Below are 12,281 nucleotides of genomic sequence, written 5' to 3'. Positions count from 1 at the left end.
CAGATGGAATTTAATCCAGACAAATGTGAGGTAATGCATTTTGAAAGATCCAATACAGATAGGAAATATACAGTAAATGGCAAAACCCTTAAGATATTGATAGACAAAGGGATCTGGGTGTACAGGTACACAGGTCACTAAAAGTGGCAATGCAGGTGGAGAAGGTAGTCAAGAAGGCATAAGGCATGCTTGCCTTCATCGGCTGGGGTATTGAGTTTAAAAATTGGCAAGTCATGTTGCAGCTTTATAGAACCTTAGCCATCATGCCTTATGAACTTGACCGAGTTTTTCGAGGAAAGATGATTGATAAGGGTAGGGCAGTACATATTGTCTACATGGACTTCAGTAAGGCCTTTGACAAGGTTCTTCATGGCAGACTGGTGCAGAAGCTGAAGTTGCATGGGATCAAAGGTGAGCTGGCAAGGTGGGGAACCTAGTTCCACACTACCAGAAGAATGTGGAGGTTTTGGAGAGGGTACAGAAAAGATTTACCAGGATGTTGCCTGGTATGGAAGGCATTAGCTATGAGGAGAGGTTGGAGAAACTGGGTTTGTTCTCACTGGAGAGACGGAGGTTGAGGGGAGACCTGATAGAAGTCTACAAATTATGAGAGGCATGGACACAGTGGATAGTCGGAAACTTTTTCCCAAGCTGGAAGAGTCAATTACTGGGGGGCATAGGTTTATGGTGTGAGAGGCAAGGTTTAAAGGAAATGTACGAGGCAGATCTTTTACACAGAGGGTGGTGGGTGCCTGGAACTCATTGCCGGGGCTGTCAGTGGAAGCGGATACGGTAATGACTTTTAAGAGGTGTCTTGACAAGTACATGAATAGGATGGGGAATAGATGGAGATGGGCCTGAAAGGGATTTTAGTTCAGTCAGACAGCATGATTGGTGCAGGCTTGGAGGGCCAAAGGGCCTGTTCCTGCGCTGTAATTTTCTTTGATCTTTGTTTATTACCGTGTTGTGCCCAAAACCGGGAACAATGTGACGGTAAAATCACACCCAATGTATTCCAAATTTTTGTTCTTTTATTCTTTCAATCATTATGGTGATGGACAGAAAGGTCCCCATTACTGTTGCCAGGGAGATTAATGATTAAATTGCTAAGAATTGAATTACTGATTGAGCTGAGCGTGAGTTCAAAATATTCAGTTAAAATATATTCTGCTGTAGAATCAGCACTAGAAGGAATACAGTGTGAATTTGTTCAGCAGACAGTAACTAGTAACACACAAAGACAATGTGTTCCCATGCTGACTGATATTAATTCCACTCATTGAACCAACATGTTAAAAATATCCCTTTCTATAGACTGTGCAGATGCATCGGGAAATTTTATAAAAACCAGGATGTTACTTTTATTGTTGTTCCTGTAATAATGATCGATGTGAATCGTGCATTTTCACAACAGTGATACAAATAAAAACACAGATTCTCTTGCTGGGATATAAGGCATTTCCATCAATTTAGAGATCTCTATCCAACTCTCAAGGGTGAGTTTAACACAGACAAAGAGATTGAACAATCCCTGAGCCCTCTCTAATTAACGTGCTCGAGCATGAGAATGACAAAAGACCATTCTTGTTTTTTTTGAAAGTTGTAATTGTAAATTCTCATCTCCTGCGCTATTAAGATTCATTATTCAAATCCATTCTGTCAGTCATGTTCAGGTTGGACTGAGTGTCCACAGTATTGAAGTCTCGCTGTCTGCTCATACCTTCCAGCTGCTGTCTGTCTCAAATTGCCAGGGTAATGGTGTGTTCCTCACCACCAAATCACACTTTCAGAATCATAAACAGCAAATGCTGGAAAATCTCAGTAGATCTGACAGTGTCTGTGCAGAGAGAACAGAGCTAATGTTTCCAGTCTGGATGACTCTTTGTCAGAGCAGTGTGTTTTCCATCAGACAATCTGTTTTTCAGATTCCAGCAATTGCGGTAATTTGATTTTAACACACTTTTGGAATTCTCCTTTCCACCCACATCTTTGACCAAACCTTTAATCAATCCTCTCCTAATGTCTCCTTCTTCTGTTTGCTGTCATCGTTTGACCATTTACACTCCTGTGAAGCACACCGGAATGTTCAAGGTGCTATATAAATGTGACCTAATGTTGTAACTGATAACCATCATCAATTTGATGAAATCCAGCTGGCAAGATTTTACAGCGTCGCTTGTCCCAAAACAGTAAAATCCCATTCAAATTCAAAGGACCTTCCCATTGTCCGCCTCTTGCCCACTCTGATTCCCGTGGCAGGTGAGGTAGTAAAATTCTGGCCATTGCATCGTTTTGGTTCACTCAGATTAGAAATTTAGGGAATACTGAAAGAGTTCATTTATTATAGCAGGAAATACCCTTATAAAACTCTTCCATTTTCTCAAGACGGAACAGAGTTTATTCCTCATGAACATTTCCATCCTCATTCTCGTTGATTTCTCCATTAATACATGTCCCGTTCTCCTCAGAACGATTACTAAGGTACATAATTGAGTAAAATCCATTGCAATTCTGGCCATTTTGAAGCTATGGCGATTTTTTCCGGAGGAAACCTCACACACAGATCTGGGACGTTTCGTCAACACATTAGTTTGCAAATTAACCGAGGTTATTTTGTTACCAGTGGGCTGGATAAAGAAAGGAAAAATATATTTCTATAGCACTTTTCATCACCTCAGAATTCCCCAAATCACTTTGGAGCCAATGCAGTAAGAATTGAATTGTAGTCACTGTTGGAATATCAGAAATAAAGCTCTCCATTTGTCTGACAAATCTTAAACAGATAATGAACAGATAATCTTGGACGGTTAACATGATGGTTATCTGGGATGGTTCTGGGGTGAATCTGATCAGGAACCAGAGAGAACTCCTTTGCCTTTCTTCAGACTAGTGCCACGGGGTGCTTCGAGTTCATCTGAAAGGTTATGTAGATAGCATCTGTGACAGTGCAGCACTCCCAAAATACTGAACACAAGTGTCAATCTGGATGATATGCTCAAATCCCCAGAATGTGACTGAGATGTGATAATGTCACTGCTGATGCATGGCTGACAGCTGAGAATGTAAAAGGGTATTTGGCATTTTTAAACATGTCCCAGCAGCCGCTAGAAATAGAATATCACGGGTTTAACAGACTGACGGCCGGACCTGAACTCTCAGTGTATCAGTGATTAATCAATTGTAACATACCCTGGACATGTTGCTCATTTACATTCCCCTCCACTAAGGGAAGCAGAGAATCCAGAAGATCCGATTGTAATGATTCCGGCATTGTCCTTGATTGGGGCTTTGTGAATAGCTGGTAAAAGGTGCAGTTGGTGCACATGTGGAATTTGAATTGTATTCAGATGTGATGGAGCTGAGTGTGTGGGTGAAAAGCCAGAGACCAAGGAAAAATCTTTGACAAATTACAGAGGTAACAGTGTGAGAGTGTGAAGAGAAACCAGTGTGAGTGAGTCTCTGACAATGATTGGTCATATAAGAATGGAACCAGAGAAGAGAAACTGGAAATGAGGCATCGGCATAGGATAGGATGATTAACCATGTCAAAGCTGCAGACAGGCTGAGAAGGAAGAGGAGGGAGAGTTTGCTGTGGTCACAGCCACATGGATGTCATTTGTAACATGAATAAGGGCTGTTTCAGAGCTGTGGCAGGAGTGGAAATCATAAAGGGGGTCAGGGATAATGGGGAAAAGGGAGGAGAATGGAAATGAGAAAAAAATCAGCCATGATTGAATGGTGGAGCAGACTTGATGGGGCAAGTGGCCTAATCCTGCTCCTATGTCTTCTGGTCTTATGGTCTCTCTATAATCTTACCAGCCACACAAGCTGGTCCTGCCGCAAAGTTTCTGACTGAATCCTCAAATCAAACCACTTTGTCTTTTTTCTTTGAATTGTGAGTTTCTCTCTGAGAGGCTTGCCAACCCCCGCCCTCCCCACCAAACCTGGAAATGTCAAATCCAACCGTGCTCTTAAGCTGCGCCTCATTAGCAACTCGGCTGGCGTGACCCCTGTGGTTGCATTTGGTTTGTTATTATAAGATAACAAAAAACTGGCTGTACGTAGAGGAAGAGGCATATTGACTTGCTTTTTTCATCAATGAATTCAACGTTTGTACCTCAGGCCTGACTAGCCCATTTGAGGCTGGGTGGTGAAGTGATGACCTAACATGGAGGTTGATAAATTTGATTCATAAATTTTTGGAATTACTCCGCTATGAATGATGTCCCGTTGTCTGACACTAAGACTTTCCAAATGTCATGAACGGCAAAAAAAACCTTAACGTGTCAATGGTGCCGGTGGCTTTGTGGGTTCACCAACTGCACATTGAACCACTGAGAGTGTGTGATTACTAATATAAGAAACGTATGACCCATAAATGATCCAGCAAAGTCGATGTGTCTCCTTGCCGAAGGTCTACCAAGCCACTCCCATGGATGCCAAATCACCAGCGCTGGCGTCAAGGCCTGTTCAGCCTTCACAATTGGGGTTTTGACCAAACATCCTTTCTATGTCCTTATCAATACCCGGTCAACAGACATGATGTCTGACTCTGCCTTAATCCTGCTTTGTCCTGGATGGAGAAGTGCTGTTCCTATATTAAAAGTCATCTCCCTGGGACTGTAACTTTAGCCCTCCACAGTGACAGTTCACTTTCGCAGGCTATTTCTGTCCATTGCTGGTTGGTGGTTTAAGCAACTCTGATTTCTCATATCGCCACATTTGCATGACCATCTTTTTAACTTTCTACAATTCAGGGTCTCTTACTGTCCACATCTTTATGTGTTTGGCAGAGACTGGTAAAGTCTACCAGATTGAGCGCTAACTGTTGGTGGGCTGGTGGTGATGCTACTGCCTGTGGCAAGAGCAACTGGCTGAGTGATATCTGTGTTCCAGGGTGATGCTGTAATGTATAACTGTACACTGCTAACAAGAGAGCCTGTCTTTGCAGCCCTGAAGAGGCAATTGGCAGTTCTAGTTTATCTTTTCTGAATTGACATAACAATGGTTTGTGGTTGGAAACTATCATGACATGTTGTTATAAATATACTGATGAAAGATTTTGACTGCATAAATGACTGACAAGCTTCCTTTATCTATCTTGGAATACTTTTATTCTACATCTGAAAATGTTCGAAAAGCAAAGGCAATTTGCCTTTCTGCTCCATCATGCACCAGATGGGAAGACACTGCTCCCATTCCATACAGTGATGCATCGTAGGTTATTACCAAAGCTTTGGTTGTGTTGAAGAGCACCAATAAGGCCAACAACTGGAGAACCTGCTTAATTTTTACAAAGGCTTCCCCACCTCCAATGTTGATGTTTCTTTAACTTTGGTAGATACGTTTTTAAAAAAATCTATCACAGTAATTCACCAGGCCAGAAATGACTTCAACGCTGCTACATCTTTTGGCTGTGGAACCTCCTTAGTGGCTTTAACTTTCTCTTCCAAAGGGTGTAGGCCTTTGTGTCTACCCTAAAACCCAAATATGTAACTTCTTCTGCTTGGAACATACATTTCTCCCATTTCAACCTAACCCCTGCTTATTTAAAGCTTGTCAATACTTCTTCCAAATCTGAGCTGTGTTCTTCAGGTGAGGCTCCTGTAATTAGTATGTCATCAAGATAAATCATTACATTAGAGATGTCTTGTAATTGGCTCTCTAATGTGAACTGCAAAATGGCAGAGGTTGATGAGACTCCAATAGATAGCTGTGCATACTGGTACAAACCCTTATGGGTGCTGATAGTAAGTAGCCTTTGTAAATCCTCATCCAACTCCAGCTGCTGATGAGTGAGACTGAGGTGTAATCTGGTGTATTTTAGACTCCCAACTAGTTTGACCCTCTCTACTTACCACATTATCACTGGCCCAGCAGGGTTCAGGTGTGGACCATCCCTACAGTACAGCTCCCACTTTCCCCAGGGAGGAAATCTGGTTTAGAGGCTGCCAGGTGGGAAGATACAAAGAGGGGCTACAAGAGGGGTGGGGTGCCGCCATTGTACAAAAGGGGCCCTAAAGGATGCATCCCACCCCTCCTTCCTTCCCACCCTTTCACCAACTTTGATAGATGAATGGTCTTCCCAGACCCATCTGAATCCCACTGCTCAGAGGATAATGGCAGATGGATTGACCTCTTTAAATGGTCATTAATTGGTATTGGATAATGATGCAGAGTCATTGTGGAGATGAAGTTCGATATTCACCTTGAGGATATCACTCATCATTTTCTGTAGTTCTATCACCGTAAGGAATGTGATAGATTCCAAACAGGTCTAACACTCTAAAGTGGGCATCCATGAGACACTGTGGGCCATCATCAGTAGCAGAATTTTACTCAACCACAATCTGTAACGTCACCACCCCGCATTTTCCCCACTCTACCATTACCACCAAACCAGGGGATCAACCTTGTTTCAATGAAAAGTACAGGAGGGCATTCCAGGAGCAATACCAGGCATGCTCAAAATGAGGCGTCAATTTGGTGAATCTACAACACAGGACTACTTGCAGGCTGGCCACATAGTAGAAGCAGTATGAGATAGACAGAGCTAAGCAATCCCACAAACAATGGATCAAGTCTAAGTTCTGTAGTTCTGACACATCCAGTCATGAATGGTGTGGACAATTAAACAATTGACAGGAAGAGGAGGCATGTCAAATATTCACATCCTCAATGATGGGGGAACCCAGCACATCAGTGCAAGAGACAAGGCTGAAATATTTCTATCAATCTTCAGTCAGAAGTGCCGAGTGGATGATCCATCTTAGCCTCTTCATGTGGTCCCCATTATCACAATCTGTTGCCAATTTTATTCATTTCTTGTGATATCAATAATTTGCACAGTTAATGATCAGAAGTGTTTGACTGGGCAGTGTGGAGGGAACATTAATCCCAATTTAACCAGTGTGATAACTAACTAGTCAACACATTTTACAATGAATGCAGGAATGCTTCTATATTATTGCAGGTGAAGATTGATGTTCTCCAAATGTGTTAGGCTTCACTGTAATTTCAGGTCTGCATCTACTGAATAACATTGCTGTGATCAGAAACACGAATAATCCCTCCATCATCTCAGGCTGGAGAAATTGATTTTGACTCCTTGGTGTATTGGTGATCATCGATTGCTCAGTGCCATGTAACTCTGCTGATTATCAAATGATAACTTTTTAAAAATTATATCTCACACAGATCCCAAAGTTAAGCTGCACAACAGAATTGGAAATCAAGAACCTTCCAATTTATAAGTATTGCAACAAAAGGGTGTTTGGAATTTTGTGGAACTCACTTTGTAGCTGTCGGTGTACATTAAGTTGAAATAAAAACAGGAAAACAGAAACTCAGCAGTTCAGGCAGCATTCTGTGGAGAGAAACAGAATAAACATTTCCAGTCCGGATGAGTGTATCCAGCATTTTCTGTTTTTATTTCAGATTTCCCACATGTGCAGTATTTTGCTTTAACACAGTAACTTGACTTGGCTCTGGAAAAAATACTTGTCTGGGAAGGGGTTAAGTGAATTTGTTTATTCAATGACTGTAAGTAATGCAATTTACTCCTGAACCAATCTTTCACTTGCATGCTTCCCTCTGCTACATATAAGCTGTTCTTTTAAATGTGACACTACGAAGTATCTGTGGAACTTGGACAGAAACCGGGAGTTGTGTTTTCTCTCACAGACAGTTGCAATAATGCTTTGGATATTTTATGATATACAGAAGTATTACTATCCAATTCTTGTTTCTATTGGTCTTCCAGGTAAGTCTTTACGATCATCCATTCTATAACTAACACTGCTTTTTCTGTTCAGTCACATCCCATTGTCACTGCTCTCGATATTCCAGTGACATCTGGGAGGCACAGTGATACGGTGGTTAGCACTGCTGCCTCACAGCGCCAGGGACCCAGCTTCAACTCCAGCCTTGGGTGACTGTGTGGAGTTTGTACGTTCTTCCCACGTCTGCTTGGCTTTCCTCTGGATGCCCTGGTTTCCTTCCACAGTCCTAAATATGTAGCTTAGGTGGATTGGCCATGGTAAATGCATTGACAGTGGGTTTGGGTAAGATATTCTTAATATTTTAACAATTTCTTGTGAATTTTAAGGTGTGTTGTATATTGGGAAATTCATGCTGTTTGCTTTAACATATCTGCAACTAAATCCAATCCTGACTTCAATCAACTCAGAGAGTTCTCTCCATTCACCTGACGAAGAGGCTGTCCCCTCGAAAGCTTGTGAGAATATTATCAAATAAATAGGTTGGACTAAAACCTGGTGTTGTCAGACTTTTTACTGTGTTTACGCCAGTCCAACGCCGGCATACCCACATCATGACTTCAATCAACTCAACATTTTCTCTCGATTGACCTCATTTTGTTTCAGCCTTTCTCTGGGAGACATTTGCTTCTCTTTTCCGTATCCCTGGTCCTTTTCTGACCTGCTGGCTCCCAGTTCCTGCTTTGTGTTTTCAAATGTCTGGGATTAGTAATTTTCCTTTTCTGATTTCTTCAGATTGCACTGTCTTGCTGTGGTCTCTACCCAGTAATGAACCCACATCCTACCATCTCCCGCAGTGTCTGGGTTGCTCATTCGAGGCATTGACATCTAGTGGGAGTGGGTAGCCGAGTTACTTTTTTCATCAAATGCAAGGGCAGGATTTACTGCCTGTTCTTAGATAGCCTGGGGTATCTATCATTCTGATCAATTTCCTCTGTACCTTTCCCAAGGCCTTTTGTTTGATTTTCCAGGTAAAGGTAAAGTAAGTCACCCTCTAAGCGCCAGCAATAGGAGATTTATTGGACTGGGACAAGGGATGAGGAACTTCAATGATGCGGGGAGACTGGAGAAACTGGGTTTGTTCTCCTTGGAACACAGAAGGTTAAGGAGAGAATTTAAAGAGATGGTCAAAGTTGGAGATGTGTTGATAGCTTTGCCCTGTCTATACTTTGCGACAGTTGGGAGGGTTGGAGAAAGATGCAGATTTAAGGCCATTGAAAAAGAAAGAGAGGAAGAGAATTTTTTTTGTCTGTCGTGAATTATTCTCAGCTGGAATGCACAACCTCAAAAGGAGATAGAAACAGATTCCAAATTAGCTTTCATGTGTAAATTGAATAAATATTGATGGGAAACATTTGCAGAGACAAAGGAAAATAGCAGGAGAGTCAGACTAATAGGACTGATTCATTCTAAGGGCTTACAAGAACACAAAGGGCTGAATGGCATCCTTCTGTACTGTCTAATTTTACAATCTCCTCTCTTTCCTGTAAAACCCCACTGTCATTAAAGTATTTGGTTAAAGTTACAATTTGTGTACAAGAATTCCTTAAGAGTGTTCTGAACCTGCTGTCTAATTTGTACTTTTCTTCACCGGGCACAGTGAATGTGATGACGCTTGTGATCTTATCCCGGGGGAAATGTGGTCTGTCCGGATGTGTCACCCACTACTTGATAGCGATGTCAGTGACAGACCTGCTAATCATCATCCTGGATCTGATCATGAGGCGGCTCCCCATCATTTTCTATTCTCAGTTTTACTTTGTGACCAAGCTGAAAGTGTGTAATATCCATGCTGTGTTGCTGTATGCTGTCACTGATTGCTCCGTCTGGTTCACTGTGGCTTTCACCATCGACCGATACGTTGCCATCTGCTGCCCGAAGCTGAAAGCCAAATACTGCACCAAGAAAAAGGCAACTGTGATTATCACTGCGGTGACAGCCATCTGCTGCTTGGAGAACATTTTCTGGTACTTTATCCTTGGCAGTGGATACACCCTTTTCCCTTACTCATGGTTTTGCTACATAACAAACCAAGCTTTCTACACACCATTCTGGTCAGCCATTCAGTCTCTCCATCACATCCTCACCCCAGGACTCCCATTCTTTCTGATTCTGTTGCTCAACTCTTTGACTGTCAGAAACATCTTGGTGGCCAATAGAGCCCGTCGGAGAATCCGGGGCATGAATGGTGTGGGAGGTCAGAAAGATTTGGAATTGGAGAGCCGGAAAAATTCCATTGTTTTGCTGTTTGTCATATCAGGTAATTTCATTTTGCTGTGGATGGTCTTCATGGTGAATTCAATATATGTACGGATTGCTGTTGACAATTTCATTGTTTCCTATATTTCACAATACACCCAGGAAATTGGCTTCATGCTGCAGCTCTTGAGCTGTTGCACAAACACTTTTATTTATGCTGTGACCCAAAAGAAGTTCAGAGAGGATTTGCAATATGTCTTGCAACGACCAATCACTTGCATCACCAGATCAATCAAACATCAGGAACACACAAATAATCTCCAGCATTAGTACCCTATGTGATTCAAAACGCAAAATGTTTCCTGAAGCACTTCATCTTATTTTATTTGTTAGGTCAAGTTAATACTTAATTGTTTGTAGAAATTATCCATTGTATATCTATTGCACTGACACTTCAGCTATGATGTTGAACCGACAACAAAATATCAAACATTTTCATGAAAGCAATGCTACAATAATTCACTTTGTTTTCTATCACACTGTTCATGCAGCAAAATACCAAAGCATTTCCCAGCAGGGTAATCCAACAAAAACTGACCCCATAGAAGAAAATGTTCAAAGAGATCACTTTAAGATTAAGACTTTAACTAGCACGTAAAGGAAGAGAGAGTGGGATGAAAAGGTTTAAAGGGGGAATTCCAAAGCACAGCACCCTGACAATGGAAGGCACTGTCTGCAATGGTGGAGTGAACGATGGACAAACAGTCAGAGTTGGAGAAATGCAGAGCTCTTGGAGGGTTGTCAGACTGGTGCTGTTTAGGGTGGCAGGGACAAGACTGTGGAGGAGTTTGAAAGCAAGGTGAGAATTTTGTATTCAGTGCTGGGCCACAAGATGATACAGATCAGTGAGCACAAGTATTGACATAATTTTGTCAGGGGCCTGATCATCCAATCAGAGGCTGGTTTCTGTATGCTTTTGATTGTTCATACTCTGGTGAGCCAATCAGCAGCCAATGTGGGGAGAATGCAGCCTGTTATTGGACAAGCCAAATACAGTCAATGTCCAGGTAAGATTGAGTTATGGGTTGCAGCATTGGGGAGCTTAGAGCAGCTACAATAGGCCCGTGTCGGGTGGGGAGATGAGGAATGTGACCCAGCTGGTTCGTGCTGACATCAGTTGGCCCTTACTATAATTTACTCTGATGTGGGGTGGAGGGGTGCGTGTGGTGGGGAGGAAGGAGACCAGAGCTGTGGAGTCTCCAGGTGGTCTTGTGAAGGCCTCACATGGGCCTGGGGATGATCTTTTTACAGCACACCCAGATAGGCCACAAGCAAGCCTGGAAAGGGTCTTTTGTAGCAGAACTGGCGAGGACACAAGGCCTGAGTGAATAAGTGAATGAGTGAGTGAGTGAGTGAGTGAGTGAACGGAGAGGGTAAGTGCCACAAGTCAATTTCCAGTTTCATAACATTGGAGATTATACTAATGGGAATGTAAAAAAAAGTAGCCTGCTGTCCCTCAGGATCTTCATGATTCCGAGAAGCCAGAGTTTGCAGGAGTTGCCTCCAGTGGATTGGAATCATGTTGAGGATTCTGCGGCTGAAATACAGCTGGGTTCGTTCAGGGCAGGTGGGTGGCTGAGTATTCCCAGGTCACAGTTTCCAGGATCTGCTCAGCCCACACCCATTTAGAGGCCAAAATAGCAACTGATCTGTTCACCCGGGGAGGATAGAGACAGGAGGGGCAGGAATCCACTGAGAATATGGTAATCTCTCATTGATATTCAGCATTGGGTACTGGTGAGTGTGACGACCGTCAGGAGGAGAACAGTCCCCAGCCTGATACCCTGAGACAGACGAATACTGCAAATTGAAGAAATGCAGCAGTAATTCTGGATTTGGCAGTCATGGGGACAGGAAAGCAGCTCTGTTACTGTTGATGTGAGTCCTGTATGGAGCAGTGCCTCCCCAGGTTCAGAATAAGAGACATCATGGAGAGGGACTGGGACATTCTGAGGGAGGGGAGGTGGGAGGGGAAGAGGCAGAAATGTGGTCTATGGTGGAACCAGTGGCATTGAGAGGATGAGAGATGAGATCCTTTAATAAGAGTTTAAGGAATGGAGAAAACATTGCAAAAGAAGGATAGTAATCTCTGGATTATTCCTGGTGCCACATGCTAATATGATAGAAATAGGTGCACATAGGAGGTAATTGTGTGGATAGAGAGATGGTTCCAAAAAGAGAGCCTCTGATTCCTGGGATATTGGGAAATTGTCTGTTGAGTATTGGCATGTTTTACCTGAACAG

General features: G+C 42.6%; 1 protein-coding gene across 1 annotated transcript; it reads left to right on the top strand.

Moving 5' to 3' along the window:
* Positions 1 to 7,695: 7,695 nt before the first annotated feature.
* On the top strand, positions 7,696 to 10,307 carry LOC145350691 (putative G-protein coupled receptor 139). Its single transcript, XM_080199902.1, has 2 exons — positions 7,696 to 7,762; positions 9,379 to 10,307. The coding sequence occupies exons 1-2, from the start codon at positions 7,696 to 7,698 to the stop codon at positions 10,305 to 10,307; spliced, it is 996 nt and encodes a 331-aa protein (XP_080056028.1).
* Positions 10,308 to 12,281: the final 1,974 nt, after the last annotated feature.

Source organism: Carcharhinus amblyrhynchos, chromosome 12, assembly GCF_965287045.1.
Source record: "Carcharhinus amblyrhynchos chromosome 12, sCarAmb.v2.hapA, whole genome shotgun sequence".
Lineage (NCBI taxonomy): Eukaryota > Metazoa > Chordata > Chondrichthyes > Carcharhiniformes > Carcharhinidae > Carcharhinus > Carcharhinus amblyrhynchos.
Note: the sequence above shows the minus strand (reverse complement) of the source record. Positions and strands in the feature narration are given on the sequence as shown.

What these genes read in the sequence shown, in the direction of transcription:
- LOC145350691 (XM_080199902.1), top strand. Translation starts at nt 7,696, where the DNA reads ATGCTTTGGATATTTTATGATATACAGAAGTATTACTATCCAATTCTT. An exon ending in TGTTTCTATTGGTCTTCCAG is followed by an intron (nt 7,763 to 9,378) that starts GTAAGTCTTTAC and finishes CACCGGGCACAG; the next exon opens with TGAATGTGATGACGCTTGTG.